General features: G+C 49.7%; 2 protein-coding genes across 10 annotated transcripts in view; one reads left to right on the plus strand and one right to left on the minus strand.

Annotated features, from left to right (window-relative positions):
* Window positions 1–19212, minus strand: part of Kiaa1614 (KIAA1614 ortholog) — a 60227-nt gene extending 41015 nt beyond the window's left edge. For 8 of the 9 annotated variants that reach the window (XR_015444562.1, XM_087194399.1, XM_004853343.4 and 5 more), the window contains exons 1-4: window positions 19077–19212; window positions 16548–17452; window positions 15791–15854; window positions 5823–5966 (exon numbers count right to left, since the gene is read on the minus strand). Coding sequence is in view for 8 of the 9 variants with exons in the window: in XM_087194399.1 (XP_087050525.1) it covers window positions 5823–5966; window positions 15791–15854; window positions 16548–17452; window positions 19077–19123 (1160 nt within the window). In the remaining variant the exon portion in view is untranslated. Of the gene's footprint in view, window positions 1–5822; window positions 5967–15790; window positions 15855–16547; window positions 17453–18689; window positions 18845–19076 lie in introns of those variants that run through there. The other variant, XM_021265338.2, reaches the window with a different exon arrangement.
* Window positions 18703–24209, plus strand: LOC147823124 (uncharacterized). The gene is made up of 2 exons (XM_087194400.1): window positions 18703–23419; window positions 24048–24209. Exon 1 carries the CDS (start codon window positions 18703–18705, stop codon window positions 19687–19689), a length of 987 nt encoding a protein of 328 aa, XP_087050526.1. The 3' UTR covers window positions 19690–23419; window positions 24048–24209.
* The last annotated feature ends 2417 nt before the right edge of the window (window positions 24210–26626 follow it).

The following is a 26626-nucleotide window of genomic DNA, read 5'->3' on the forward strand; positions in this document are numbered from 1 at the left end:
TGCAGACTTTTTATTCCTGCTGTTATTCTCTAAACAATATAACATAGCAATGATTACCCAGAATTTGCATTGTATTAGGTGTTATAATGCTAATGTGTACAGGAGGATGAGCCTAGGTTATATGCAAATACTACACCATGTTATATAAGGGTTTGATGGTTCAGGTATTTTGGAGTCTGAGAGGGGTCCTGGAGTCAGTCCCCCATGGATACTGAGGGACAACTGTATGCAATATAAAGCCCTCATGGGAGGAGGGTATGTTAGGTCTCCATAGGGACTGGCTGAGACTTCTGAGCATTGTGTGTGAGTGTGTGTGAGTGTGTGTGTGTGTGTGTGTGTGTTGTTACTGGGGATTGAACCCAGAGGATGCTTAGCTACATCCCCAGCCCTTTTTTATTTTGAGAAAGGGTCTCGCTAAGTTACCCAGCCCGGCCTCAATCTTGCACTGCACCCAGCATCCTAAGCATTCGTGACCCAAAGTTTCCACTCAGTACTCCTAATCATCTTGCTTGGACACAGAGACACTGATGTTCCTCCTCGGACTCTGGGTCTCGATGTTCCAACACCTCCCACCTGGCCTGTTTCAACATTCTGCTCCTGCTGCACAGCACGGCTGGGCTGGGCGGTCTTCACATGTATCATTAGCTCAGGCTGCTCAGCTTTAGAAGCTACCCCTACCATACACAAATCTCTGGATCCAGGTAGCCTGAGTTTTGGGGTCGTTATGCACATGGCCCAGGCCCAAAGGCTATTTCCTATCAAAATCCACTTAAATAAAGCCTATACTCTGCCCTGCCTTTTCCCCCCAGCCACCTCCCCACCATTCTACTGCTCAGTGTTTGGGGGACCCTTTTGTTTCTCTCATTTATCATTTCTTTAGCATGCATCCTGCAATGACTTCTTATCCAGGCACTCCATCCACCTGCTTTCTGCAGTTTCTCCTGCTATGTAGCTTTTGTCACACCACTCCAAAGAGGGCACAGGACAAGGGGATGGTCTTTGAGATGAAAAGACAGGTCCTTCACAGTCCTCCCTACTTTCCTCTTCAGTTCTGTCCCCACCCACCCACTGGGAGGGTTTCCATACTGCCTGCCTTGTCCACCTCATTTGGCCCTCCTGTCATTTCCTGGAATCTCCCCTAGCCCGCCTGGATTTGACTCCTATGTATTAAAACTTACCTATTGTATAGATACCATGTGTGACTGTTAGCTTTATGTGTCAACTTGACCAGTCTGTAATATCCAGATACTTGATTAAAAACTATCTTGGAAGTTTCTATGAAGATATATATATATTTTTTTGGTACCAGGGATCAAACTCAGGACCTTGCGCTTATGAAGCAGGTGCGGTGCCACTGAGATAAATCCCCAGCCCTCTATGAAGATTTTTTTAGAGGGATAAAATAAACATTTAAATTGATGGATTTTGAATAAAGTAGATCATTCTGCATAATGTGGATGGGTCTCATGTTATCAAGTTGGAGGCTTGAAGAGATTAAACTGACCTCCCCGGAGCAAGAAGGAATTCTGCCAGTAAAGACCACCTTTGGGCTCACCTGCTGCTCTTCCCTGGCTCTCCCATCCAAAGATTCTGGATTTACCAGTGCCCCGAAAGTGTGCGAGTGAATTCCCTTGTGTGCACATGCTGGAGGTTGTGTTTCTCAGGAAAACCCTGACTACTGCCACCGGGCAGTGAGTGAAGGCCGCCACGACCACCTGCATCATTCAGTTGCCTTCACAGACTCAAAGACGTTAGAGCCAGCAGGGACTTTGAGAGGTAGCAACCTCATCCCCAAGAAACAAGAGGTACCCTACCAAGCAGCAGCCCTACCCTTAGTGCTCGGGCAGGACACCCTGCCAGCCAGGTCCTTCCCACACAAGCAAGGCCCACTGGAGATTCTGCACATAGCTTAAACCCCATTCTCCACAGGCCCCAGGGCCAATGCCCTGCTCTGTTGGAGGGACATAGGCTATAAATTCTGGTAAGAAAAAAACCTGGCCGTATGGCTAGTTTTCAAGGCCATACAACCATAATCTAAAAGAGAATCAGATCCTCTCAACCTTTACATACAAGATCATGAACTCAGCCATCCCAGAATTCACTCTAAAGGGAGAAACATTTGTGATCTAAAAGGAAAAGTGAAGGACAGCTTAATCATGTAAGGTGTCTGGTGTCATCAACCTCATTATTACATCCCCATGCCTTGCAGTGTTAGCAACAGTGTGCGAAGTGGGGCGAGGACTTTGGAGCCAGGAGCAGAGCCCATGAGGCAGCCAAGCAGCAAGCAAACTCCATGGCTGTCAAGCTTCTCAAAGCCTCAGTAACCGTCCTTCAAGAAAGGATTCTGGTCCAAGGTCAGGCTTCTGTGCTAGCTCTGCAGTTGTGTGGCCTTTGTGAGGAACTCCTCTCGGGGTCTCACTTTCTACAACAGCGCTGTCCTCCCCACATGATCAATATGATGTGCGCAAGCTCTATACGCTCACATGGCCATCATCTTACACAGGTCAATACTACTTAGTGCCACTCTGCTGTTCTCCAACAATTAGCTCCCTGTGGGCTCTGCTGCTCCTTGAGGGCCAAACTTCTGTCCTGTGGACTCCCCAGGGAGAGGCACTCTGGGACCCCCAACCCACAGTAGGTGATGTGGCTAAAGACCCACACTCACAGGGTAGAAGTGGGTCTGCTTGTAGACAGGGAAATCAAGACCCAGGGAGGGAAAGCACACAGCCACTTCCTTCCTGTGCCCCACTTACTGAGCTAATGACTTTCAGAGAACAGGCTTTCAAGATAGTGGCCAAGCTTTCTACTCTTAGGTAGGAATTGCCCTTACCTGGCTGTGTGCTGATGGCCAGGTTTCCAGAGGAATTGTAAGAGCAGGATTGTGGATTATCGTGCCTGAAATGAAGGGGTTGGCTCCGGGGCTATGTGCCCTTGGGAAAGGTGAGGGTCAGATTAGACTGGAAAGTCTTTCTCAGACGGTAGAGTCTGAATGCAGTTACCTCCACCTCTTCAACTCCTGGAAAAGGCCTGTATGTGCAGGCTCACCCAGAGTGCCTTCACCCAGACTCTGGATAAAGAAGGCTTCTACTTCCAGAATGCTTCTAAGAGGGTAGGGCCATGTTTTCCTCAGCTCTGCATCCCCCGTGCCTGCCACAAAGCTGGTGTCCTAGCCAGATGTGGTACCACACACCTGAAATCTTAGGAAGGCCAAGGAAGGAGGATGGAAAATTCAAGCACAGGCTAAACAATTTAGCAACTTGGGCAACTTAAGAGAATTAGCAAAAGTTTTCTCAAAAAATTAAAAAGGGGGTTTAGGGGTGCAGCTCAGTGCAAAGGCCATGAGTTCAATGGCCTGAATAACACACAGACACACACACACACACACACACATGCATGCACGAGCTTTCTAGACACTGTTCTGTCTGCCCCTCCTCTTCCATCACCTCTTGCCAAGCTGCTTTTTGGAGGAAGTGATACATCCAGGCTGGTAGTTCCGGTATCTAGCTGAGGCCTGGGGCCCATGTGGCATCGCTGTATTAACTCTGCCTGGCCCTCCAGGGCGAGCTGATGGAGCATAACCTTTAGAAGCAGCTGCAGCAAGCCATCTGGTGTGGATTTTTCAGCTAACCCTCTGAGGATTCACCAGCACTGCCAAGGCATAGTAATTCTTTTCTGGACACAGCAGCTGCTAAAGTGGGTCACCTTGCATTTTTATAGCATTTCTATGGCCAGGAAAAAAGAACCTACTTCATAATAGAGATTGGGGCTGTTGTGAGGTGGTGGGATGACTCGGATAACAAGGAGGTGTCCAAGAGGGCATTTGCACACTAAAGTCTGTTTTGCAGATAGGCTTGCCTGTTTTGTGGGCCCCCCGATCCAATCTAATACCTATAGAAAGTGGGACAGAATTCCTTGGAAGTCTAAGCCTTCTCCTCATGTATATGTGAAGAAGAACAGTTAGGATCCCTCAAAGAAGCCATGTCATTCCTAATGAGTGCCCTCTGCCAGAAAGAGAGATAGGCACAAAATGTGGAAATAAAAGGATAGCCTGCTGGGCACCCCTTATCAGGATTTAGGGTCTCCTACGGGTCACAATGGCACTGAACACAGCAGCCTCTGCTCATGATGGAATCATCAGGGGTTCCATTAAGGCCCTTAACCTTTAATGGTTGGCCTCAGCATTCTAAGAGCATGCGGTCCAGTTTTAATAAGTCCTCACTTGCTCCAGTGCCATGTGGAGATGGAGATGGGCAGATACAGTGTGTCCCCCGTCCCAGTGAAGTCACAGGCCTTGTCATCTGCAGAGGTGGGTCTACTCAGGCCTGGTAAGATCTGTCAGGGCACAGCAGCCTCATCTTAGGCCCAGGAGCCCCACAGAGGCTGGCTGTGTGCTGGAGAGCTCCACCTGGATACAGCTCTTTAAGGGGTGCCACTTACAAACCAGGCACAGTGATGGAGGTGGGCTCTGTTACTCAGGGGCAGTCATGTGTGTGATGTGCTGGTCTCTGAAAGCCCCTGCCCTGTTCTTTTTCTATATCTTTATCCATCGCTTCTCGGCCTTTTGGCTAAGATCATGTGTCTGTATCTTCATCCCTGATGAGCTCACCCTCATTGCTCCAGGGTCATGAAGTCAGGGATATACCCAAATTTGTACTCTAAAGATCCTATATCCAACTGCCTGGTGGCTGTCTCCAGGGGATGTTGTGGAGCACCTCCCTTCCACAGTCTGACCCTGTGCCTAGGCCCTCCCAACCCCCAGACACCCTCACAACCCTGGCTCTTCCCGGATGCCCCCAGGAGAATTCCTGCCCCCCACATTCAGATAATCAAATGACTGATAGCTTGAGCTAACAGACCGATAGCACTCATCGCGTGCCAGACACTGCTCCAAACACCTTCTGTCGGTCAGCTCACATAACCCCCACAACAACCCTGGAAGACAGGCACTACAGTAACTCCCAGCTTGAGGATAAGGAAACTGAAGCACAGACTTCCCCAAAGGCACACAGATCAGTAAGTGGCCGAGCCAGAATGCAAATCTGTGTGGTCTGCTTCTGAGCTATCATTTCTCTGCTGCCTCATTAATTGGCTTGTGTCTGCTTCCTGGGGCTCATCTGAAGTCTCCAAATTCTCCCACCAGGCTCAAGGCTGCAACTTCCTCTCTGTCCTAGGCTCCTGGATTCAACATATCCCTGCAGCCAGGATGGTGCCACTGAAATGCAGATGCCACCATGTAACTCACCTGCTTCAAGTCCTTGAAGCTCCTGCCCGTCACAAGAGGCCTCCATGAGTGGCTCTACTGAGCTCTCCAGCCTTCACGGCCTGCAGCCCAGAACACCTCCCACTCCAGGCTTGCTGCACAGTGCTTTGCTCATGGCTTCCATCACTTGCTCTCATCTGCCCAGTGAACACCTATGTCTCCTACAGGCCTCTCCTGAGAAGCCATCTCCTCTGGAGAGTCTCACCTGTCCTTTCTAGGTGGTATGGGTTTCCAGCTCGGAATGCATATTTTTCTCCCTTACACCATAGTCCACAGAACTGAGAACCTGTTTGGCTGTCTTTCTCCCTGAAGACTGTGATCTCCATGTCTCCAGGGACCCCCATCACGTTTGATTCATCTTTGCATCTCAATTCGTGATACTCACTAAGCCTTCATAAAGGGCTGTTGACTGACTAAAGAGTCATAGCAAGTTCCTGACACAGAAAACCTATACAGAAAGAAGAAGGGAGGAGTAGCATTTTTGGCTAGAGTCTATCTCTTCTCACTGCTGACCCTTCCCTGCACAGCCTTCCCAGGCCAGCCTGGCTTGGGTCCCACTTACCGGCTGCCCTGAGCAATGGCAGGCACAATATCATGGCTGGCACGGAGGGGCCGGGTCCTGGCCTTCATGCGGGGATGCTGCAGCAGATGTTTGGCTTCCTCATGCCTGGTGCTCAGCACGGCCTCCGGCTTGGGACCAAAAGTCCTACGGGGTGGCACACAGGCCAGGGCAGGCAGGGGAGGGATTAGAAGAAAATAACATGGATTAGGTGGGCTCTAACAGTGTCGAGCAGCAGCTCTGCCAGGAAAAGCCCTGCACCTTCAGCCTCCCCCTCCAGCTCCCACACAGCGGGAAGAGGCCACTCAGGGAATGGCCCTGAGCCGCTCCAGTCAGGGATGGGGGGCTGGCCTAACCTTGGACGTCTGCTCAGGGACTGGAGGCAGAGACACAAGAGGATCTAGAAGAGCGCAGGGAAGTCTCCAGATTATTCTATTGTTTCTTCCCTGGGCCAGACAGCAGGAGTTGTCTGGGGGAGGAGAAGGAAAGGGCCTGAGGGTGTGGGGCTGGGCCTGTGCCCAGACAGACGGTCTCTCCATGCATCACCGCCCTGTCTCCTTCTGTCTCCCGGCACCCACACACAAACCCACTCGGCACACTCGGCACTGCCCTGAGCTCATGCGGCACCTGGGTGCTGACCCTCATAGCTCCATCCTTTGGGAGAAAGACATTTTTACAAATCCCACTGTTTTCTTGCCTCAGTCCCAATCCAAACCTGACAGACATCAGCACAGGGTTCACAGACTCAGGGCCGAGAGACATTAAGCTGGACCCAAACCAAGTGGGCAAATGGCTCGATTTTCATAATAATAAGAGTCCTCTAGCAGCCACTTCACCTACCAGATGTGCTGCTGCCCCAGCCAGTCCAGAGCTGCAGGAATGACAGGCGCCCCCTTCCAAAGCTGTCTCCAGACGTGACATACCACCTGCGCCGGGTTACAGCAGTAACAGCAGCCCACAACCTCCCCCTGACAAGATGTTTCTCTGTGGAGCTTGCTCTCCCCGGCCAGGCTGGCCAAGGGCAGGTGTTCTCTCCACTTGACAGATGAGGGTGTCCAGTGCAGAGAGGAATGCTGCCACCTTGCTCAAGGTCGAATATCAATTAAAAGCAAAGCAGAGCAGAGCAGATGACAGCTGGCCCCACTGTCTCCAGCATTGTTGGCCTACCCTGTCCTCTCCCATCCTTGGGTCCTACAGCAAGTGGGGGGTGTTTGTGGCTGAGGTCAGACACGCTGTTTGATGTAACTTCAGTGTCCTCACAGGGAGGTGAGGACATACACATGCTATGTGTCCTCCACAGAAAGAAAATTCAGGAAGCCAGAGGCTCAGCCAGATCTGGATCTCAGACCTGTGGCCCACACAACCTAGTCCATATGCTATGTGGGAACATGGGCCTCGTCCTAACCAGAGGAAGGTACCAGGTAGCTTCCTAATGAGAGCCATGAGTGGACAAAGGCACAACTCTGAAGCCTCCAGGGAGAAGGGCTTCTTAGGGTATGATCAGGCAAGCTCTGGGCAGACTATGATTTTCTTTTTCTTTTCTTCTCATTATTTTCCTCTAATCCTACTCTGGGGCCAGAGAGGGAAAGACTGCTAGCACAAAGGCACCATCTGTGCCTAAGCACTGCGGCAGGGCCCAGGCTGGGCTTTGGAAGAAGGCTTCACTGGAGTGGTGAAAGTGAATCTCCAGGCCCACTGCCCCCAAGGCCTCCTTTGGCAGGAGAGGCCTCCCCCTGCACAGCTTCCACAGCAGGCAGCTCCTCCAACATGCGGCTGAGAGCAGCTGTGCTCCCCGGGGCTCCTGCTCCAACAGCAGAGATAATGAGGTTACCAGCCCGGAGAGGTGCCCCTGAAGCCACAGGCCTCTGGCCGCCAGCCCGCACCCTCGGAGCCTTCCGGTGACAGCTGTGGTTCCCCGGCTGTCGGAGGGCATTTGTCACAAGGCCTGGTGGGCAGGCAGGAGGGCCCCTAGGCAGCTGGCCAGATGCTGCCAGGATCAGCCTTGCCCCCAGGTTTTTAAGCTATTTTCCAGCTTTGCTGTTTCCTTTTGGAGCTGTTGCTGATTTTTCCTTTTTTTTTTTTTTTTTCTCTTTTTCCATCAGCTGCTCTGCTTCAGTTTCTGGCAGACAAAGCTGGTTTCTCCACTGATTAGAAAAGCAGGCTTTTTAGGCACCTGGAGGCATCCACGAAGTAATACTGAGTAGGGAGGAGAGTGGCAGCCACCTTCACAGTCTGCAGCCAAGGTCGGCAGAGCAGGCAGCCCACAGTCATTGCACACCCTGGAGAAGGGATGCCCTAATCAGCCCTGGGGAGGGAAGGTGGTCTTTCTCCCGAGAGGTATGGAACAGTGAGCCTCCCATCAACACACTAAGGGACACTCAAGACCTCCAGGCAGATGCATTCAGACTCTACCGTCTGAGAAAGACTTTCCAGTCTAATCTGACCCTCACCTTTCCCAAGGGCACACAGCCATGGAGCCAACCCCTTCACATCAGGCACGATAATCCACAATCCTGCTCTTACAATTCCTCTGGAAACCTGGCCGTCAGCACACAGCCAGGTAAGGGCAATTCCTACCTAAGAGTAGAAAGCTTGGCCACTATCTTGAAAGCCTGTTCTCTGAAAGTCATTAGCTCAGTAAGTGGGGCACAGGAAGGAAGTGGCTGTGTGCTTTCCCTCCCTGGGCCTTGATTTCCCTGTCTATAAGCAGACCCACTTCTACCCTGTGAGTGTGGGTCTTTAGCCACATCACCTACTGTGGGTTGGGGGTCCCAGAGTGCCTCTCCCTGGGGAGTCCACAGGACAGAAGTTTGGCCCTCAAGGAGCAGCAGAGCCCACAGGGGGCTAATTGTTGGAGAACAGCAGAGTTCTACTAGAGTGTGGTCCTTCCCTGGCAGCACAGCCACCTGCAACCTAAGGACAAAGGGCAGTCCCAGGGTGCATCCCCTTGCCCTCTGGTCTCTCCTAGGCCAGGTTCCTGGAGGAGGGACTTCACCTCCCCTCACAGTCAGGCAGGTCAGGAGAGAACCACCCTTTCACTCCTACCCAGGGAGGTCAAAGGGACAGAGTGGCCTTTTTCTACAGCCATCATAATCCTGGACTGAATCAATAAACTCCAGCAAGTCTGGATTTAACCCTTTCATCTCAAGTATGCAAATCAGGAAATGATAGGGAATATAAGACATCCAGCTCCCCAGATTTCAGGATGCAACCAGTAAAGAGAAAATATGAGGTGTGATTGAAATATATGGTGAATGTTTAAATTTTAAAAATTTATTAAAAAGACACGTTGTCATTTTCCCCTCAAAAAACTCTCCATCACTTTAAATACACCTACCCCATTGTTCTTGTCACTTTCCGAAGCAATTCTGGAAGTCTACTTTTGTGAATGTCTTTATGAGGTATGATAAAAAATACAGTGAATGCTACTACAAGTGCCATCCAGCAGAAAGGCAGGCTCGTGAAAACATTACAAGGTGTCTTATTTACTTTATTCACAGAATCTGGCTCTGTGTGACTTCTGGCTCTTCCCTAAAGTCAAAATGATCATGAAAGGTAAATGTTTTGAATTGTTTCAAGACATCAAGGCAGCCACAACAACATAACTAAAGATAGTCATGAAAGAGGACTTCCAGAACTGCTTCAGAAAGTGGCAAGAAGGATGAGATAAGTGTGTTCAAGGTAAAGGAGAGTATTTCGAGGGGGATTAATGACACTGTGTATCTTCCTGTAGTAATCTTTTGAAAATTTAAACACTAATTTTCTGTCATATCTCATATGTAGTGTACAGAACACATCAAGCCTTTTTGCTTAGCATGGGTTCCATGTTTTGTTTTGTTTTGTCAGCACAGGATTGTACCTAAGGCCTTCACACTGAGCTACATCCTCAGCCCTTTTAGTTTTTTAAGACTGGGTCTTGCTAAGTTGCCCAAGTAGGACTTGGACTTGAGATCCCCCTTTTTGAGCTTCCCAGTGCTGGGATTACAGGTGTGCACTACTACACCTGGTTTCCATTTTTGTATATTTTCAAGCTTTCAGAATGACCAAGGACAGAGCCCTCACACTGTGTGCAGTTTCCCAAATGAGGGAGGAGGAAACCATGTGCCACGAATGGATTCTGGACTGCATGCTCTGTTAGGCAGGGCCCTCATCTTATACTCACTATCATCATTACACAGGTGCCTTCTGCCCAGGTCTCCAGCCACTAACAGGAAACATCCCAGAATACTGGTGAAGACTGTGGTTCAGGGGCAGCCTGTCCAAGTTCAAATCCCTGGGCTCTCACTTCCTAGATGTGTGCCTTGGCAGGTGACTTAGGGGGTAAGCCTCGGTTTCTTCACCTGCTAAGTAAGAGATCAGTGAGAGTGATTTTCTTCAAAGGGCTTAGCACAGACCTGTGCACTTGGTAAGATTCTGTAAATGCTAGTATTTATTATTATCACTAATTTTATTATTAGCATCGCTGTTTTATTAAATTACTTTCACCTCTTACTAAATGAAAGAAGGGCTCCCTGACAATGAACTAAAATCATCTGCCAACTAAAATCACCCTATTGTCTGAATGGGGAAGGCATGTTTGGAAGTGATAAATGTTTACAGCTAGAGAGGGATTGGTAGTTTTTGCTCTGGACTTTTCAAAAGCCTTTGATAGGACTCCATGGCAAGGGGATTTCCATAGGAGAGGGAACAGGAGGAGGCCAGTGGATAGCTGCAGGAAGCTAATGACCAGATGGTAAACAGGCCCTACTCTCAATAGAGAAGGAAGACTAGAAGTATTAAGAAGGTCAGCTGGTAGGGTCCACAGCATTTAACATCTTCTTTAATGGGATCTGGGTACTGTGGAGCACAGAGCAGCTCTGTCCTGGCTTCCTAAAGGCTAACAAATTTCTCGCTGAGCGCAGGAGGCTGGGGACGTCCCTCTGGTCAGCACTGCCTAGGCTCAGGTGTGGGACATAGGTAGCCATAAGTGGCAGCAGATGTCGAAGTCACCCCTAGATAGGGGACAGTGGCCTCCTCAGCTCTAGAGGGCAGGGAGGAGGACTTCCTTTCCACCAGTTTCAGCCCAGCTGCCCACTGGATGAATAGCCTAAGGTAAATTAATTTTCTCCAGCTCCTTCACTGGTACAGAGTGGGCCGTGACCGTGATGAGCTCCTATGTATGGTGTGTGTGAGCTTGGCAAGGACGTGGCCTGGGACAATGCACCTGAGTGTTCCAGGTGGCACTGACTCTGTATAGGGCACTAGACACTAGGGGAGCAGTTACCTGTTTGAAAACACTGTTGAAAGGTTACATTTAATTTGTCTTTCATTTTAGTCTCAGTGGGGCTAGGATCTCCTTTGTGCCTGCATCTGAGTCTGTGGGGGGCAGGATGGGAGTTGAGGGTGGGGGTAAGGGTAGGCAGGACCTCCAGGGCTCAGCCACTTAATGATACCCTTGCCATGGAGGGACCTCAGTTACCTCTATGGCCCTGGAAATCCTGGGGTGGGCCAGAAGTATCTCTTCTCCCATGCTCACTCTTAGGACTCATCATAACTCCTAATACTAGGAGCACAGAAGATCCAGAACCAGAACCTGACCGTGACCCAGAATGGTTACAGCCCCTCACCAGACTCCTTGATATTACACAGGCCCACAGGGCCTGGCGCCAGCCCACACTCCCAGGAGATGAGGTCATGCTGCTATTGCAGGCAAGGGCAGCAGGAGGAAGACCATTAAATGTCTCCACATTCAGATTAAAATCTAAATTCCGGGGCTCTCTGTAAGTGGCTTCAGTCCACCTTCCGCCCTCTAGTCCGATAAGATCATCCACACATTCTACTGCAGACTCTCCCAGGCATTTCTGGGCCTCATCCATCTGGAATGTCCTCTCCAGTTTCCATCCAGACCCTCACAGGTCTGCACAGGTTCCAGCCCTCAGTGAGCCCTCACGCACTCCCTCCTGCCTGCCTCTGCCAGGCATTTTCTTAGCACAGTTCCTGTGCCTGGGAGCTCCAGGAGAGAAATGCCAGTAACAGCTACGGCTTTGGCCAGTACAGGGAGTGAGCAATGAGAACAAAAATGGGCAATTCCATCTGTATCACACTGATACCCGGACACAGTGGGCAGCTCACATTCGAGTCTCTGTGATATTGTGGCAACGCAGCACAATGGACTGAGCACAGCCTTGGAACAGGCAGCCCTGGGTGTGAATCCTGGCTCCAAGCCCTGAGCCAGTCACTTAATCTCCCCCGAGAGAGGCCTCTGTCAGCAAACCAGGAAGAACACATAAAGTTTGTTATTAAATAAAATGAGAATTCAGGAAAAGCACTTAGCACAGCACCTAACATATCCTAAGTGCTGTAAAACACCAGCTGCTGGCCTAGCCCTTTCCCTTGCCCCTGGGACATTCTGGTCCTCTAGGACTGAGTCATCGCTTGGTTTTTAGTAGAGAGGGACAACCCTGGAGTTGGGGGATGGAGCTCTCTACATCTGACCCCTAGCACTTAAAGTCCTAGATCCTCAGGTGGCTTCTCTCTGTGGCTGACTCCCTGGGACCACCCTGAAGCAAAATGGGCCAAAATGGGCCAAAATGGGCCAAAATGGCCCCAACCCCAAGTATTGTCTTGAACTTCCTAATGAATGTCATTTCATGAGCTTCTTATTACCTTGAAGAGCAATAACAAGAATGGCCAGTTATTTGCTCATAATGGTTACTTGATTACAATAATGACCTACCTCCCTGAACATGAGTAAGGTCATTCGTTCCTCAAACGCAGAGAAGACCTGAGGAGCTTACTGCCCCCAAATGAGCCCTGCCCTTTGCCCCTGCTAGAGAATGTCCTGACACAGCCACAGCCTCAGAGCACTCCTCTGCCCAGGGTCCCACACTCCTTAGTATAGCCACTGAGATCAGGACCCTAGCCCTGGGTAGCCCTCCTGGGGTACAGCGTGAGGGTGAGGAACATGCCTTACTTCAAAGCTCTCTTGGAAAGTTTGGCATCAACAAATACACCCTCCTTAGGGGAGAATGGAGCCCTGCTTAGGGGAGAGAGGGAGCCCTGTAGTATCTTCAGGACACTTTAATGTCTGCCTAGGAGACTCAGAAACAAAGCCAGACAAGGAGCCTATCTGAGAGGGCATCATGATATAGCTTATACTTCTCCCTCCTTGAATCTGGCTATATTCCCTGGGCCTTCAGCCTGGGTGTCTACTAGCAGGAACCTGATCTGCTTGAGATTCTAAGGGGACATTTTGTTAGTCTTTGAATAGGGTCTAAAGTTCACTAAGACCCTACCCCCACACACATTCATACACACACCAATCATTTGTATATGCATATGACAAATCATACGATATGATGCACACACACCCCGCCTGAACTCTAAAATGCACAACATAGCTGCAGATGTCCTGGCAAGTTAAAAGTCCAGAAATCCCAGTCCTGATCCTACATCTGTGCCATCTCTTCACAGGGACAAGGAAAGGTCTTCCCTTCCTCTGGCTGAAGCTCTCCTCCTTTAAAATGAGTGGTTTTTGCGGGCGTGGTGGTGCATGCCTGTAGTCCAAGCATTCAGGAGGCTCAGGGAAGAGAACTGACTCAAGTTCAAGACCAGCCTGGGCCACATAGTGAGTGTTCAAGGCCAGCCTGAACTGTATAGCGAGATCCTGTCTCAAAAAGCCAATAATAATACTAATATAAAGTGAGTGGTTATTATTATTATCCAGTATGCAGGTCAGGAGCTTTGGATTCACATTTCAACAGTGACTGCTGAGCAGAATCCCAGCAGAAACAGTCCTGTGGGGCATTTTTCCCATCAAAGAGGGAAAGTGGGAAGAAGGAGGCACCATTTCCACAGGACACAGGTGCAACTACTAAGCCTTCTCCTCTCAGGCGCCATAGTGAAGGAAGTGGAGAGAAGACAGAAAGAGGGAAAAGGGAGCAAAGTGTCCCTGGGGACTACAGCCCTCCCTGCAGCCACATCTGCCTTTCCCCCACACTGGAAGGGCCAGATAAGGATGTGACAAGAGGCTAAGAACAGTGGTCATGGAGGCAGAGGGACCAAGTCACATAAAACAAGGGATGACAGAGCCAAACATCCCTGTCCCAACCAGACCCTTAGCCCAGAAGCCGAATGTCCTGACACTGGAAACCCTCACTTTGTTACAAAGGGCTGCTATGGTTTATGTCCCTGCCAAACACAGAGGTTCAAAACCAACCCCCAGCATGATGGTATCAGGAAGTGGGACCTTGGGAGGCGATTAGTGTCCTTATTAGAAGGACCCTTGAGAGCTTCCTAGTCCTTTTCCACCACGCAAGGACACAAGGAGAAAGTGCTACTATGAACCAGGAAAGGAGCCCTCATCAGATTCTGAATCTGTTGGTTCCTTGCCCTTGGACTTGCATTCTCCAGAACTGTGAGAAATATTAAGTCTTTCTGTTGTTTACAAGTCATCAGGTCTATGGTATGTTATGGTAGCAGCCTAAACAGACTAAGACTGGGGCCCTCTCCACACTTTCTGGAGGCCAAGTCAAACTAAGTGGAATTTATGCAAACTAAGTTCAGCAGCCTGATCATGGGTGTTATGGCTTGTGTTTAGATGGCCCCCACCCCAAAGCCTCATGGTTCTCCAGAGATGGTTAAATCTAGAATGTGTGATTGACCATTGGCGAGGCTAGCCCTGAGGGCACTAGGATTAAATGTGTGAGTGCTATTCACCCGAAATTGTCTGAATAAGATAAAAGGAGCAGAAAGACACTGTTAAGATTCCTTGCTTGGGCCAGGGATTTAGCTCAGTGGTTCCGCCACCTGCCTCTCAAGTGCTAGGACCTGAGTTCGATCCCTGGTACACAAAAAAGAAAAGAAAAGATCCCTTGTTGCTTTTGCTACCTTGTGGGTGCCATGAACTGTTTTTCCTCTGTGATGAACCTCTTGCTTTTCTTGTTGCTTTTGCAGTCTCCAGCTGCCATGGACTGTTGTCCCTCTGCCATCCTGCCTTGGAGCCAGTCAATTATGGACTGAAATCTCTATGAACTATAGGCCAAATAAATCTTCCCCCTTTAACTTTGAGTATCAGGTATTTTGTCTTAGCAATGAGAGAAAAAGTAAGTAACACAATGGGGGAGCAACAATGCTGACCTCTGCTCTCAGCAGGAATCGGGAAGCTGACACTGGTGTGCAGCTAGGGAAATGGGAGCGGCTCCCATTCCCAGGCCCCTCTCAGCCTCAGATGCAGACCCCTGAGGAGGCTGATGCCAAGCTTTGTGGGCAGCAGCAGCAGCTCAGGCCCACAGGTGGCCCCTGCCACACCTTATGTGTGCTTTACTCATCTGCCAAGTTCTGACTCTGCCTGTGAAGGACAAGCATCCCCACTTCCCCCACCACAGGGGATCCCAAAACAAGGGTGGAGGCATAGAAAACTCTGTGGGCATTATGGTGAGCAGGTGGAATTCTTGGTTTGTTTTTCTTGGTACCGGGGATCGAACTCGGGTCCTTGCACTTGTGCAGCAGGCAGCAAAACCTGGAGGTGGAATTCTTGACCCCAGCACACTGCCTTAAGAAAAGAATAGGTGGAGTAAAAGCTGCACATTCTTGTACTTTCCCTAATGACTTTCACATCCATTTGTCTCATTTTAGCCGTACAATAATCCGGTATATAATCCAGATATAATTTTCTCCACTTTAAAGCACAGAGACAGAGGCCCTGGCAGGGGAAATGGCCCCCAGGACACAGAGTAGGTAGATGGTGATGCTCTTTATACACCTCTGTGCCCCGTGGCTTTGCTCAAGTAGCAGATGGGCACTGGGCAGTGAGGGTGACAGACACTTTCTACAGGGTCTCAAGGATGATGATCCACAGTGGCCATATCCCTGGGTGCAGGGATTTGCCTGCCCTCTGGCCTTTTCAAGGTCTCCTACTGTCTTGCTGTGGAGTAAATGGAGGGATAATGGAGAGGAAGGAGGGAAAGAAAATGCGGGCTCTGAGTCCTTACCTGTTCTGCTCTGAGTCCTGCAGGAAAATGCCTGATTCCCAGCCCACGTCCCCTGCTGATCGTTCTAGGGCCCAGAACAAAAGCAGAGATCAGAACAGAAGCCAGAAACTGCCACTTAAGGAACACCGAGGAGAGAGGTTTCCAAGGTTTCCAGTAAGCTCTGCCCCAGATAAATCTAACACCATGCCTGTATCTTGACCTGAGAAGACAAGGCATAGCCTGTCATGATGACTAAAGGTAAGCATGGCTGTGGGCACAGCGGCCCCCACATACCCTTAGGGATGGGGTGCTGAATGAGCTTATGAAAGTAGGCTGTCTTCTCGGATCTGAACACTCAAACCTCCGGGAAGTGGGAGGATGAGTGGATCCAGTGCGCAGCCTCTCTGCAGGGAAGGACTCCTGACCGCTTGTCCACTAGAGGGCAGTGAGGCCAGTGAAGTGTGTGGCCATGTCAGTGGAGGGAAGGCAAAAAGCTGCTCTGGGAAGGGCTACAAGGCCCAGGGAAGTCATGGTAGCCTCTAGCTCCCAAGCACAGGTAGCAGCCTCCCATCGATTCAGAGGTCTTCAGCAGGCAGGGATGCCTATAAGATGGCAAAGAACCCGTGTCAAACCAAGAATAAAAGGACACTGAGAATTCTGGTTGCAGGCAACTGTATGCTCCTTCGTTGCCTGTTCTCCTCTGATAGTACCTCCTTCCCTGTCCCTTCCACTGGACTCCTTCCTATTGCTCCACTCAGACCTACAGAGTGAGCCTTACCTGGTGCAGTTCTGTTCCAGGATGGAGTCCAGGCTGGGGGTGCTGTCTTAGGGGGACTCTGTTCTGCAACCTTTAGCATCTCCTGCAGCAGTAGGCGGTTCCTCTCTACTTGGTCAGACAAGGACAAGGGATTTCCCCCAGTGCCCAGAGTCCCCAGGTCTCTAGCTTTCCAGAGTGTCCCCAGCAGGGCTGTTCTTGGGACAAAGGCCTCCTCAGGGATCAGGGATGTGCTGTCCAAGTCTCCCACTGTAACCAGAGCATCTTGAAGGGGGTCTGACCTTCCTTTCCTCAGGTTGGGTATGCAGGTGATTTTACAAGGACCAGGCCCCACTGGCCAGCCTGGAGTAATTCCCTGGCTAGGGCTCTCTGGCAAAGAGTCAGGTCCTGGTGCTAGACCCCTCTCACGGTCTGACAATATCCATACCACTTCTGGAGACAAAGGGTTCTGTCCATTCCAACACTCAAGCTCAGGGGCCGAGGGCAGAGGCCTGGAGCCCCCATTGCTCCTGGGTTCTTCCTTGTTGACACTGCTGTCCAGCTGCCCGCCAGTCAGCTTCTGAGCATAGGGCACCTCCACAGCATCTGGCAGGGAGGAGTCTTCTGATATCTGGACTCTCCCAGGCTTGACTTGTCGGCATTTGGATTTCTTGGTGGATGATTGCTCATGGGTGGTGGGGCTCACTCCCTGTTTACTTGCTGTCATCTTTTCCTTTAAAGCCCTCACCTTGGACTCCAGCACAGAGGATCCATGGAGCTGCATCCTGTACAGCCTGGGAGGCTTGGGGGGAGGAAAGGGCCAGGGTCTTGAAAGGGGTCCATTATCCAGTTGTGGCTCAGGATCATTTCCCTCCACTACTGAGGTCACCTGCACGGGGCTGGTTATTCTGCTCCCTGTCTTGGGCTTTCTGGAGGAGAAGAGACAGAGATCCTGAGAGCCAGCACCTGGATAGCTCCTGGATAGCTGCTGGGTCCCCAAGCTTTGGTCTGGAGCCCTGTCCCACTGAGAGTAGTAACCTAGCAACAGAGCAGGGGTGCCCACTAGATAATGGGAAAACATTTGAAAGGTACAAATATGCAAGAGTACAAACAAGTTATTACTGAATTTTTTCTCCCAGGTCTGAGTCTTCTTCTAGTTTTTTATCCTCATTTTATGGATGGGCTTCAAACAATTAATACTATGCCAAATGTGGACCAGAATGAAAAAAAAAAAAAAAAAAAAAACCAAGGTGATTCTTTAATCCCTGGTCTCTTGCTTTGCAGAAGATGGCCTCAGTTGAAGAGGTCAAAGTCTGCTAATGGCCAACGTGCTCTTCCATGCAGACAAGGGACCTCAGCAAGGTGACAGGCAGGACACATCCCCAGTGCAAAGTGTTCCCTTTCACCCCCCGCCCCCCATGCTTAGGCCGCAGCTCAGCTCCCTTGTAGGGAGTGCATAGTCAGTCACTAATGCATATCAGGCATTTGCTGTGGGCCAGGCAGAGCCTTTCAAGTGTTTTCAAACACATTCCCTGAAGTAATCCTGACACAACTCTGCTGAGATGGTATCCATTTTACAGATGGAAAAACTGAGGCACAAATTACACACACAGGTGCTATGGAGGCCCAGTTTAGAATTTAAAAAGCTTTTCAGGGCTCTTCCAAAACACTTAGTGATCTCTTAACCCCACTTCCATCATTCTGCAGATTAGACTCTTCAGTTCACAGAGGTTAATGACTTGCCAGCATTGCTCTTAGTGGCATGGCTGACACGAATGCTTTCAAAACAAAGGAAAGACAGCACGGGATGTTATTCTTCAAAGCATAAATACAGGCCACTGTCTTGATATTTACTTTCTTGGAAAGTGCTACTTAACACCACATATCTAGATGTGTGTCACCCTTGAAGTAAACTTCATGTATAAAAATCCATATGTACATAAACTACCAATTAGCAGTAATTATTCTCTTCGTGCACAGACTAAGGATTCACCATAAAATGTTCTTAAATCCCACGTCCTTCTATAGTCGTTTATTACTACTCAATACAGACACATTTCAGGAATGTTCATACATTAGGATTAAAATATCCATGTAACCCAAAATGTCACATCAGTATTAAGCCAGTGAAGTTTAAGGACTATCTTTAGGAGAGAAATCATTTACCGGTTAATCTAGAATGTACCAGGTTTCTCTTTGCAGCCTAGCTACCTCCTTCTCTCTTCTAAGGACCAATCCAGAAAACGGGATCAGAACGTCGTGTGTGCCATTTCTGTTAAATTATAAGAACTTTTTGGTGGAGCAGCAGCCCAGAGGATCCGGGTCCCGGGACCTTAAAGAAGGGCAGAGGCTTCCGCCATCTGAGCCTATGACCCAAGTGCTGTATCTGCTCTCACTCGGAAAAGCTGAAATGAAGATGGACGTGAAGGGCGGGCCTCCGTCTGACCCTTCCCGCTCGCTCGGAGAGGCCGCGTCGCAGGCGGCCCGGGCCCAGTCTCCGCGGCCCGCCGCCCCCGCCCGGCCTGCTCCGCGCCTCGCCTGCTCCATACTCACTGAGGGCTACCGCCCGCAGGTTCGGCCGCCGCCTCCGTCCCCTCCATCCCTCGGAGAGGCGAGGCCCTCCGCTAGCCTCGACTCCCTCCCGGCCCGTCACAGACTCCGGGCAGGGACTTCAGCCCCGAAGCCAGGCGGGCGGGCGTCCCTCAAGCCTCGCCCCCGGTGCCGCGTTAGGCTTGCGAGGAGCGAGCTGCGGGCGGGCGGGCAGGCGAGAGGGCGCGGCAAGGGCCGCCCGCGCAGGGGTCGGTTTGCAGGGGAAAAGGCCAAGCCGGCGCTCTCCCGGCCGGGAAGAGGAGCGAGGGAGCCGGAGCGCGGAGAGGAGGGGCAGCGGAAGGGGCTGGAGGAGCCGCGACCTCAGCCTCCCCATCCCAGCCCTCGCGGCCGGCGGTTCCGGGGGCGGCCTCTGGGTCGGGATGCCCGTAGCGCACGGGTTTCTGCTCTCGGGCCGCGGCGGCGGGGAGCGACGACGGCCTCCCGGGCGTCAAGGGGCAGGAGGGACCCGAGGACTGGCCCGCGATTGGGGACGACGGGGTCGCCGCCCGCCGAGCCCTTCTCGGCGGGGAAGCTGCGGGACGCCGCTCCACGCGAGCCTGAGCGCGGCAGCGTGTAACTCTACACCCGGCTCCACCCGGCTCCGCTGCGGGGTGGAAGCTGAGGAATGCCCTTTGTTTGGACAACTTTTCCAGAGGAATCTGCAGGCTTCTCCAGGGGACTGTCCCCATTGCCCTAGGGCGCCGTTTCCTGCAAGGTCAAAGTCTTCGGCTTCGCTATGCGGAGGCTTGAGGGTATCCGGGAGTGGACGTGCGTGTGCCCGTCCCGTCGACCTAGAGGAGACCCTGATGCCTGCCCTGCCGCAGCCCGTTGGGTAGGGATTGGTTCTCAGGGTCCTGGGGGCTCCAGAATAGACCGTCTCACTTTCTCTGGTTCTGGGAAAGAAGAGCAGCAAAGAGCTTGACCTGCAGCTGTGACCCAAACTGTTAGGGCTGTCTTTCCCCCCACCTCTCACCCATTTCCAAATCATTTTTTCTGGATGTAAGGGCGATCTGGCTGCAACATCTGACACCCCATTGATCGCCAGGGTTGATTCGTCTGATCTGGCTGACTGGCGATTGGTCCTTCCACCCTCACGCACCGTATGCGACCCTCAGGAAGCGCTCGGTGGAAGAGGACGACCACCCCCATAGAGGAGGACGGTTTCCTCGGTCAAGGGTATAGGAGTAGCTGTGCTTCCCTGTTAGAACCTCCAAACAGGCTTTCAAAGTCCAAATCTACTTTTTCCACAAAAGACGGAAACAGTAAGAGAGAACTCAGGAGATTAAGAAATCTCTACAAAAATGAAGCCCTCATTCATCTTCCCTACAGCCAACAGGCTTCCCTCTCAGGCACAGGGTACTTGTCCATTTGGTCACCATTTAGAGGGCAGGTGTAGCAATAGGAATGACCCAAAATGCGACAAGTGCCCGAGTAGGCTGTGGAGGGGAAAGGTTTTTTGAGGGGCCTGAAGAGAGTAGGATTACCCTTTGGAAGGTGGGAGACAGAAACTTGGGCCTGCAACAACGCCCAGGTTTGAGCGCCCGTGTTGGGAAGCTGTGAGTAAACTGGTCTGAGGCCAATTTAGGAACCTGAGAGACTGTCCAAAGCAAACCATCTGTGTCAGGGAACAAGGCCACGTTCACACAGCGCTGGTGACAGGTGGTCTCCAGAGTCTGACCCCTTCAAGCAAGGCATTTACTGCTCTGTTTATTAGTACCGATCACATCACAATATAGTGCATAACTGATACAGTCCGTGAAAGGTGTACAATATATCAGGCATTGGGCTAAGTACTTTACATTCATTATCTCATTGCAATCTTGAGATAAGTATTGTTGTATCCTTTCTACAGATAAACTGAGCCAGTGATGACGAACCTATGGCATGCATGCCGCAGCCAGTTTGTTATTATTGAAAGCTCTAAAAGGTTTGCCATTACTGGTCTATGTGAATGTGGAAAGACAGAGCTAATAAGTGGCAGATCTTCTAGAGTCCAAGACCTTCAGTCAACAAACTTCACAGTGCTGTCCTCAGTGTCTGCCTGCTCAACACAGGGAGCTTTAATTTTTAAAAAATGATGAAGTGCTATGATACTCAAAATGTGCTGCTGCAGCAGTCTGGCCCTTCCTTTATGAATCCTTTCTGACTTCCTTATTCCTGTTGTCCAGGGCAAAATTCTGAAAACCACATAACACTCCTCTCCATGGGCCATGAGAAGCATAACAATAATACTGTTATGATTATTGGTCCCCCTCTACCACCTAATATACTTCACATAGTATCTTTTCATCTTTACTACCCTGAAAAAAAGACTAGTGGATTTCCACATTAGGGTTAAAGAAATCAGGGGTACAGAGGACTTAAATGACTTGCCCAAGGCCACATAACTAGGATAGCCGGAATCTGAACCTAATTCACCCTGGCTCCAAGGTTTTCTGACTTTCGGCCTCTTTTCAGAGGCATCTCTGAACTCACTCTTAAAAAGTAACTTCTCCATTTTTCTGGCTCCCACTCTCTCCCTGAAGTTAATGATCTGTAAGGCAGGTTTCTGAAAGTTCCAGCCAAAGTTTAATGTTTAAAGGAAACCTGCCCCTCAACCATTTGAGATGCAAATAATCACCTTAAATTTACTGTTAAAAATGTGTCCTTTTGGAAGGAGGGGGATGGGCCATCACATATGTACAGAGGCCTTAAAAGCTGCCTCTGCTAAAGACACCAACCAGCAAATCCAGAAAGATGCTATTAAATTGTCATGACATCCATATGTCAGAGGGCACTTGTTCTAAATTTTGTTTGGTTTAGCAGGTATTTGTTAAACCCTTACTGTGTGTCAGGAACTGGGGAACAAAATTTAACACCATTTTAAATTTTAGACTCTCGCCTTGAGGATTTCCCATTTCCCAATTTGAGCAGGACAGGTGCATAGACTTCTGTGTAATTGCTCCCAGCCATGTTAGCACAGGGTGGCGGAGGTGGCTCACAGCAACAGCTAGATTGCAGTGTGTGTCAGATGGGAAGAGTGTCACAGAAAACCGGGTCTCAGTGAGCAGACTGAGAGCAAGGAGTGGAAGATGGCATTTCATGCGAAGAGATTAGCATGTACACTGCACAGAGGTGTGACATTGCCTGGTAAAAGTGAAATTCAAAGAGGCAAGGAGAAGGAGGAGGCTGCAGAGCCACTGTGGTGAGGGTCTTGAGAAGCGTGGACTATGAAGTAGGTTCCCCAAGAGGGTCGTCTAGATCACATCTTCACCTTGAGCCTGGGACACTTCTGGGTTGGGAGACCACAATATATTTTCTTTCTTTTTTTTTTTAATCGGATTTGAGCCCTTTTTTATAGCCAGCGGCCAAGGGGGGCTAGAGCCCAGAAAGTTTCCTCAGCAATGGGAAGCAGTTTGATTTCTCCTTTTAAATCACGGTTTCAGTTGGGGAGGGCTCAGGGCAGAGCAAGCAGAATCTTACAGAAGCAGAATCACGCCAGGTTAGTGGGGGACACAAGGAAGTTTCACAGACACTAGGTGAGCTACAAAACATCCTGCAACTGCAGTAAGTTTACTGTCAAGCAGGATGTAGGGGTTTGGGGTGCTTTGTTCAAGTGCAAGCACTTTGTTCAAGCACAGGTACAACACAATATATTTTCTAATAGATCAGACTGTTTTGGTACTGGTTTTGGAGGGAAATGCAGGAGGAAAACAATATATAGCAAATAGCTTCCTCCATTGAACAACTAAGGAAACCCATGATCCCAAGTAGTCTCTGACTTTTCCTGGATGAAGCATAAGCCCCGCCCTCCTAAGGCCACTTCCACATGCATTCTGGAACCCTGGCTGGAATGAGGAGCCATACGGGGTGTGGAAATCAGCCTTCACTTAGGATGAAGGGAGAGGTGAGAGAGATGGTCCTTCAAGGTCCCGTGACCAGAGCCCAGTGGGGCTGGCATGGGGCAGGACACCTCTGCTAAGGCGCTACTGAACATCCTAAAGTAGCTCCTCCCACTGGAAACCTTACTCTCCCCATGGCTCCCGTCTCGGCGATGGACACATGGTGCAAGGAAGCATGCTGATCCCAGCAGCAGCTGCCAGGCGCATTATTTCCTGGCCCAGGTCCTTGCTCAGGCCTTTACCATTTCTCGCAGCAGAGGAGCAAGAGAATTCAGGACTGGTCTACCTCGCACCTGCTTCTTCCCTGCCTGAAGCCCTCCCATGGCTGCACTGTGGTCCTAGGTGCCAGACTGCCCGTGGGGATCCCCAGGACACTGGAGAAAGGATGATTCCAAGGTCTGACTCGTGGAGATCCTGCCTGTGTAGGTAGGAGGAAGCCCTAGCAATCTGGTTCCTAATAAGCTTACCAGGTAATTTTGAGGCAGTCAGTTTGGGGAAACACAGATTCTCAGATTCAAACCCTGGTTCAAAGCCCCTTTGAATGGTGTAGGATTCCCTCCAGCCTTACCTCTAACTACTTTTGGGAGGGGTTGGGTTTTTGAGACAGGGTCTCACGATGTAGTTCAGGCTCACTAGGTACTCCAGGCTGGCCTCAGACTTGTGGTGATCCTCCTGCCTCAGCCTCCCAAGTGCTGGGATTACACGTGGGAGCCACCAGCCTAGTTTTCATCTCTAACTAGTTTTAACAGCCACCCATGCTTCCCACCATATTGAATTGCTTCTGGTCCTTCCAAATAGTGATGCTGATTCTTGTCTCCTTGTTTTGACCTAGGATTTCCTTCAGCCTAAAAGATCTTGCTTTGCTCCCCACACACTAACATCTTTCCATGACTGAATTATATCCCCCCTCTAATACATATGTTGAAGTTCTTACCCCCAGAAAGGTGTTAGGAGATGATGTCCTTGGGAGGTAATTAGGTCATGAAGATGAGGGCTTCCATGACGGGATTAATGTCTTTATGGACATTTACAGAACTTGCTCTCTCTCTGATAGCCCCCTCTCCAGCATGTTAGTGCACAGCAAGAAGGTGGCCACCTGTAAGCCAGAAAGAGAATCCTCACCAGAATGGTACCTGGCACTGTTCTGGCATCCTGATCTTGGACTTTCTGCCTCCAGAACTATGAGAAATTAAATTTTTGTTGTTCGTGCCGCTCAGTCTATAGTATTTTGTTATGGCACCCGGACAAACCTCCACCCCAATTTGGCTGTCTCCTACCAGACTTTCCACAAATGTTCCCTCACCCACAAAAACCTAAAAGGGCACTTACCACATGGATCATCCACACCTGATGCTTGTGTCCCCTACACCTCAGAGAGGGGATTCCTACTCTGTCCCTGCCCCAAATGTGTGCCCACCACATCAGCTGTATTAAGTAAGTGCCAGATGGCTCAATGAAAGAAAAACATCTCTGCTGGGTCTGGACACCTAAGAGAAGATGGGGCTACTGCTTGCTAAGAGGATTGATGCCACTTCCAAAGGCTTGGTTCATCCACTCAGTGTAGCTATGCTCTGCAAGAAAGGTGATCACAGACACGGTTAGAACCGGCACCGAGGCTGCCTGAATGACCCCCATCTGATGCATACCCAAGTCTCCTTGTCCCTGTCCCTCTTCCCCTGTCTGAAAAGGCCACTGATTACAAACTGAGTGAGCCTGGGAATTTGGAGGTAAAATAGCAATCAGATAAGATGCGGGGGAGACAATAATGAGAGAGAAAAGCATGGAAAAACAGGCTAGGAGAAAATACCACAATGGGCACAATTGAGCAACATGACAACTGGGCATCTCCAGACAGCAGCCACTGTTTTCTTTTTTAAAAAAGTATTTATTTATTTGTTTGTTCATTTTTTCCCTTAAATTCCTTTATTGGTCCATTTTAGGTATACAATACATTTACATTTATCATTGGGATCTTGTACCTTTACGTGATGTATCTTGGTTCTTATTTTTTCCCCTTCCCCTGCCCTCCCTTCACCCCCTCCACCCTTCCCTATTTACAAAGACTTTGTTTCCATTTTTTCCATTTCTCATCATTTTTCCTTTCCCTTATTTCCTTTCCCCTTCCCCTCCCACTTCCCCTACCCCTTTTGACCTTTTCTTCCTATTTCAAATTATCAATTACTTGTTTTAATCCTTATTTACACTTTCAGTTTCTCACACCAGAGAAACTATTCGGTATTTACACGTGTGTCCTATTTATTTCACTGAAGAGTATGGCCTCAATATGCTTCCATTTAGCTATAAATGTCTCTAGTTTCTCATTCTTTATGGCTGAGTAGTACTCCATTTTATTACAAAAACACATTTTCTTTATCCAGTTGCCAGTTGATGGGCGCTTGGGCTGTTTCCAAGCTTTAGCTATTATAAACTGTGCCGCTATAAACATGGGTGCACATATATCACTATGGTATGATTCTTTTAATTCTTTTGGGAAGATACCCAGCAGGGGAATAGCTGGGTCAAATGGGACCTCTAGTCCTAGTTCTTTGAGGTATCTCCATACTGATTTCCACAGTGGCTGCACCAGTCTGCACTCCCACCAACAATGGAGAAGGGCTCCTTTCTCCCCACACCCCCACCAACATTTGTTATTGGTTGATTTCATGATAGCAGCCATTCTTTCTTGGGTGAGGTGGAATCTCAGTGTTGTTTTCATCTGCATCTCTCGAATGACCAGTGATGTTGAACATGTTTTCATATATTTATTTGCTGCTTTTACTTCTTTGTCTGAGAAATGTGTGTTCATTTCAGATGCCCTTTTTTGAATTGGGTCTTTATATGTGGGGGATCTGATTTTTTTCAGTTCTTTATATATTCTAGGTAGTAGTCCTTTGTCTAAGGTACAGCTGCTAAAAATTTTTTCCCACATTGTAGGTTGTCTCTTAGCTCTGTTGGTGGTTTCTCTTGGAGTGCAGAAGCTTTCTTTTTCTTTCTTTTACTGGTTACATCTTATTTTATTTCTTTACAAATTAAAGATGCATTGAAAAATAAACCAATGAAGAGAAATGAGAGGTCCAGAGCAGGGGCATCCCAGGCTGGGAGCAGGCAAGCCTGGCCACCATCAATCCTAGCCCTTGTCCTGCCCCAGGCAGTTGGGTTGGAAAATAACTGTCAGCCATTCAGTCAATACCACAGCCCAAGTGTTGTCCCAGTGAGAGAGGACAGGGCTTCAGCTGCTTCTGCCCCTCCCCAGCAACCCCCAGCTTGGAGAAGCATGTTTCCAGTAGGAGCTGGGTGGATGTGGGCTGGCTCTGTGAGGTATTGCAAGTTGATGATCAGGCTCCCTACGGAACCATCCAGTGTCCGGGGCTCTCCAGCTGGAAAGGAGGCTGGGACCTCTCCCAGGTGTGTTAACACACTTTGCAACTTAGTTCCCAGGCTCACTCATGTCTCTGAGAAAGTGCCTGTATCCACGAAGTGATCAGCAGTCATTGTAGGGGAGAGCACATGCAGTGGAAGCAGAGAGAGAGAAAGCTAATTAACCACCCTCAGTAACTACCTTGGCTGCTGACCTCCTGGCCCAGAAGCACTAACTACTTTTCTCTCTACCACCTATGGTATGTATGCCAGCTC

The sequence above is a fragment of the Heterocephalus glaber genome, unplaced genomic scaffold (genome assembly GCF_053883595.1).
Source record: "Heterocephalus glaber isolate CG9 unplaced genomic scaffold, H.glaber_assembly_v1.0 deba00001600, whole genome shotgun sequence".
Lineage (NCBI taxonomy): Eukaryota > Metazoa > Chordata > Mammalia > Rodentia > Bathyergidae > Heterocephalus > Heterocephalus glaber.

What these genes read in the sequence shown, in the direction of transcription:
- LOC147823124 (XM_087194400.1), top strand. Translation starts at nt 18,703, where the DNA reads ATGTACCAGGTTTCTCTTTGCAGCCTAGCTACCTCCTTCTCTCTTCTA.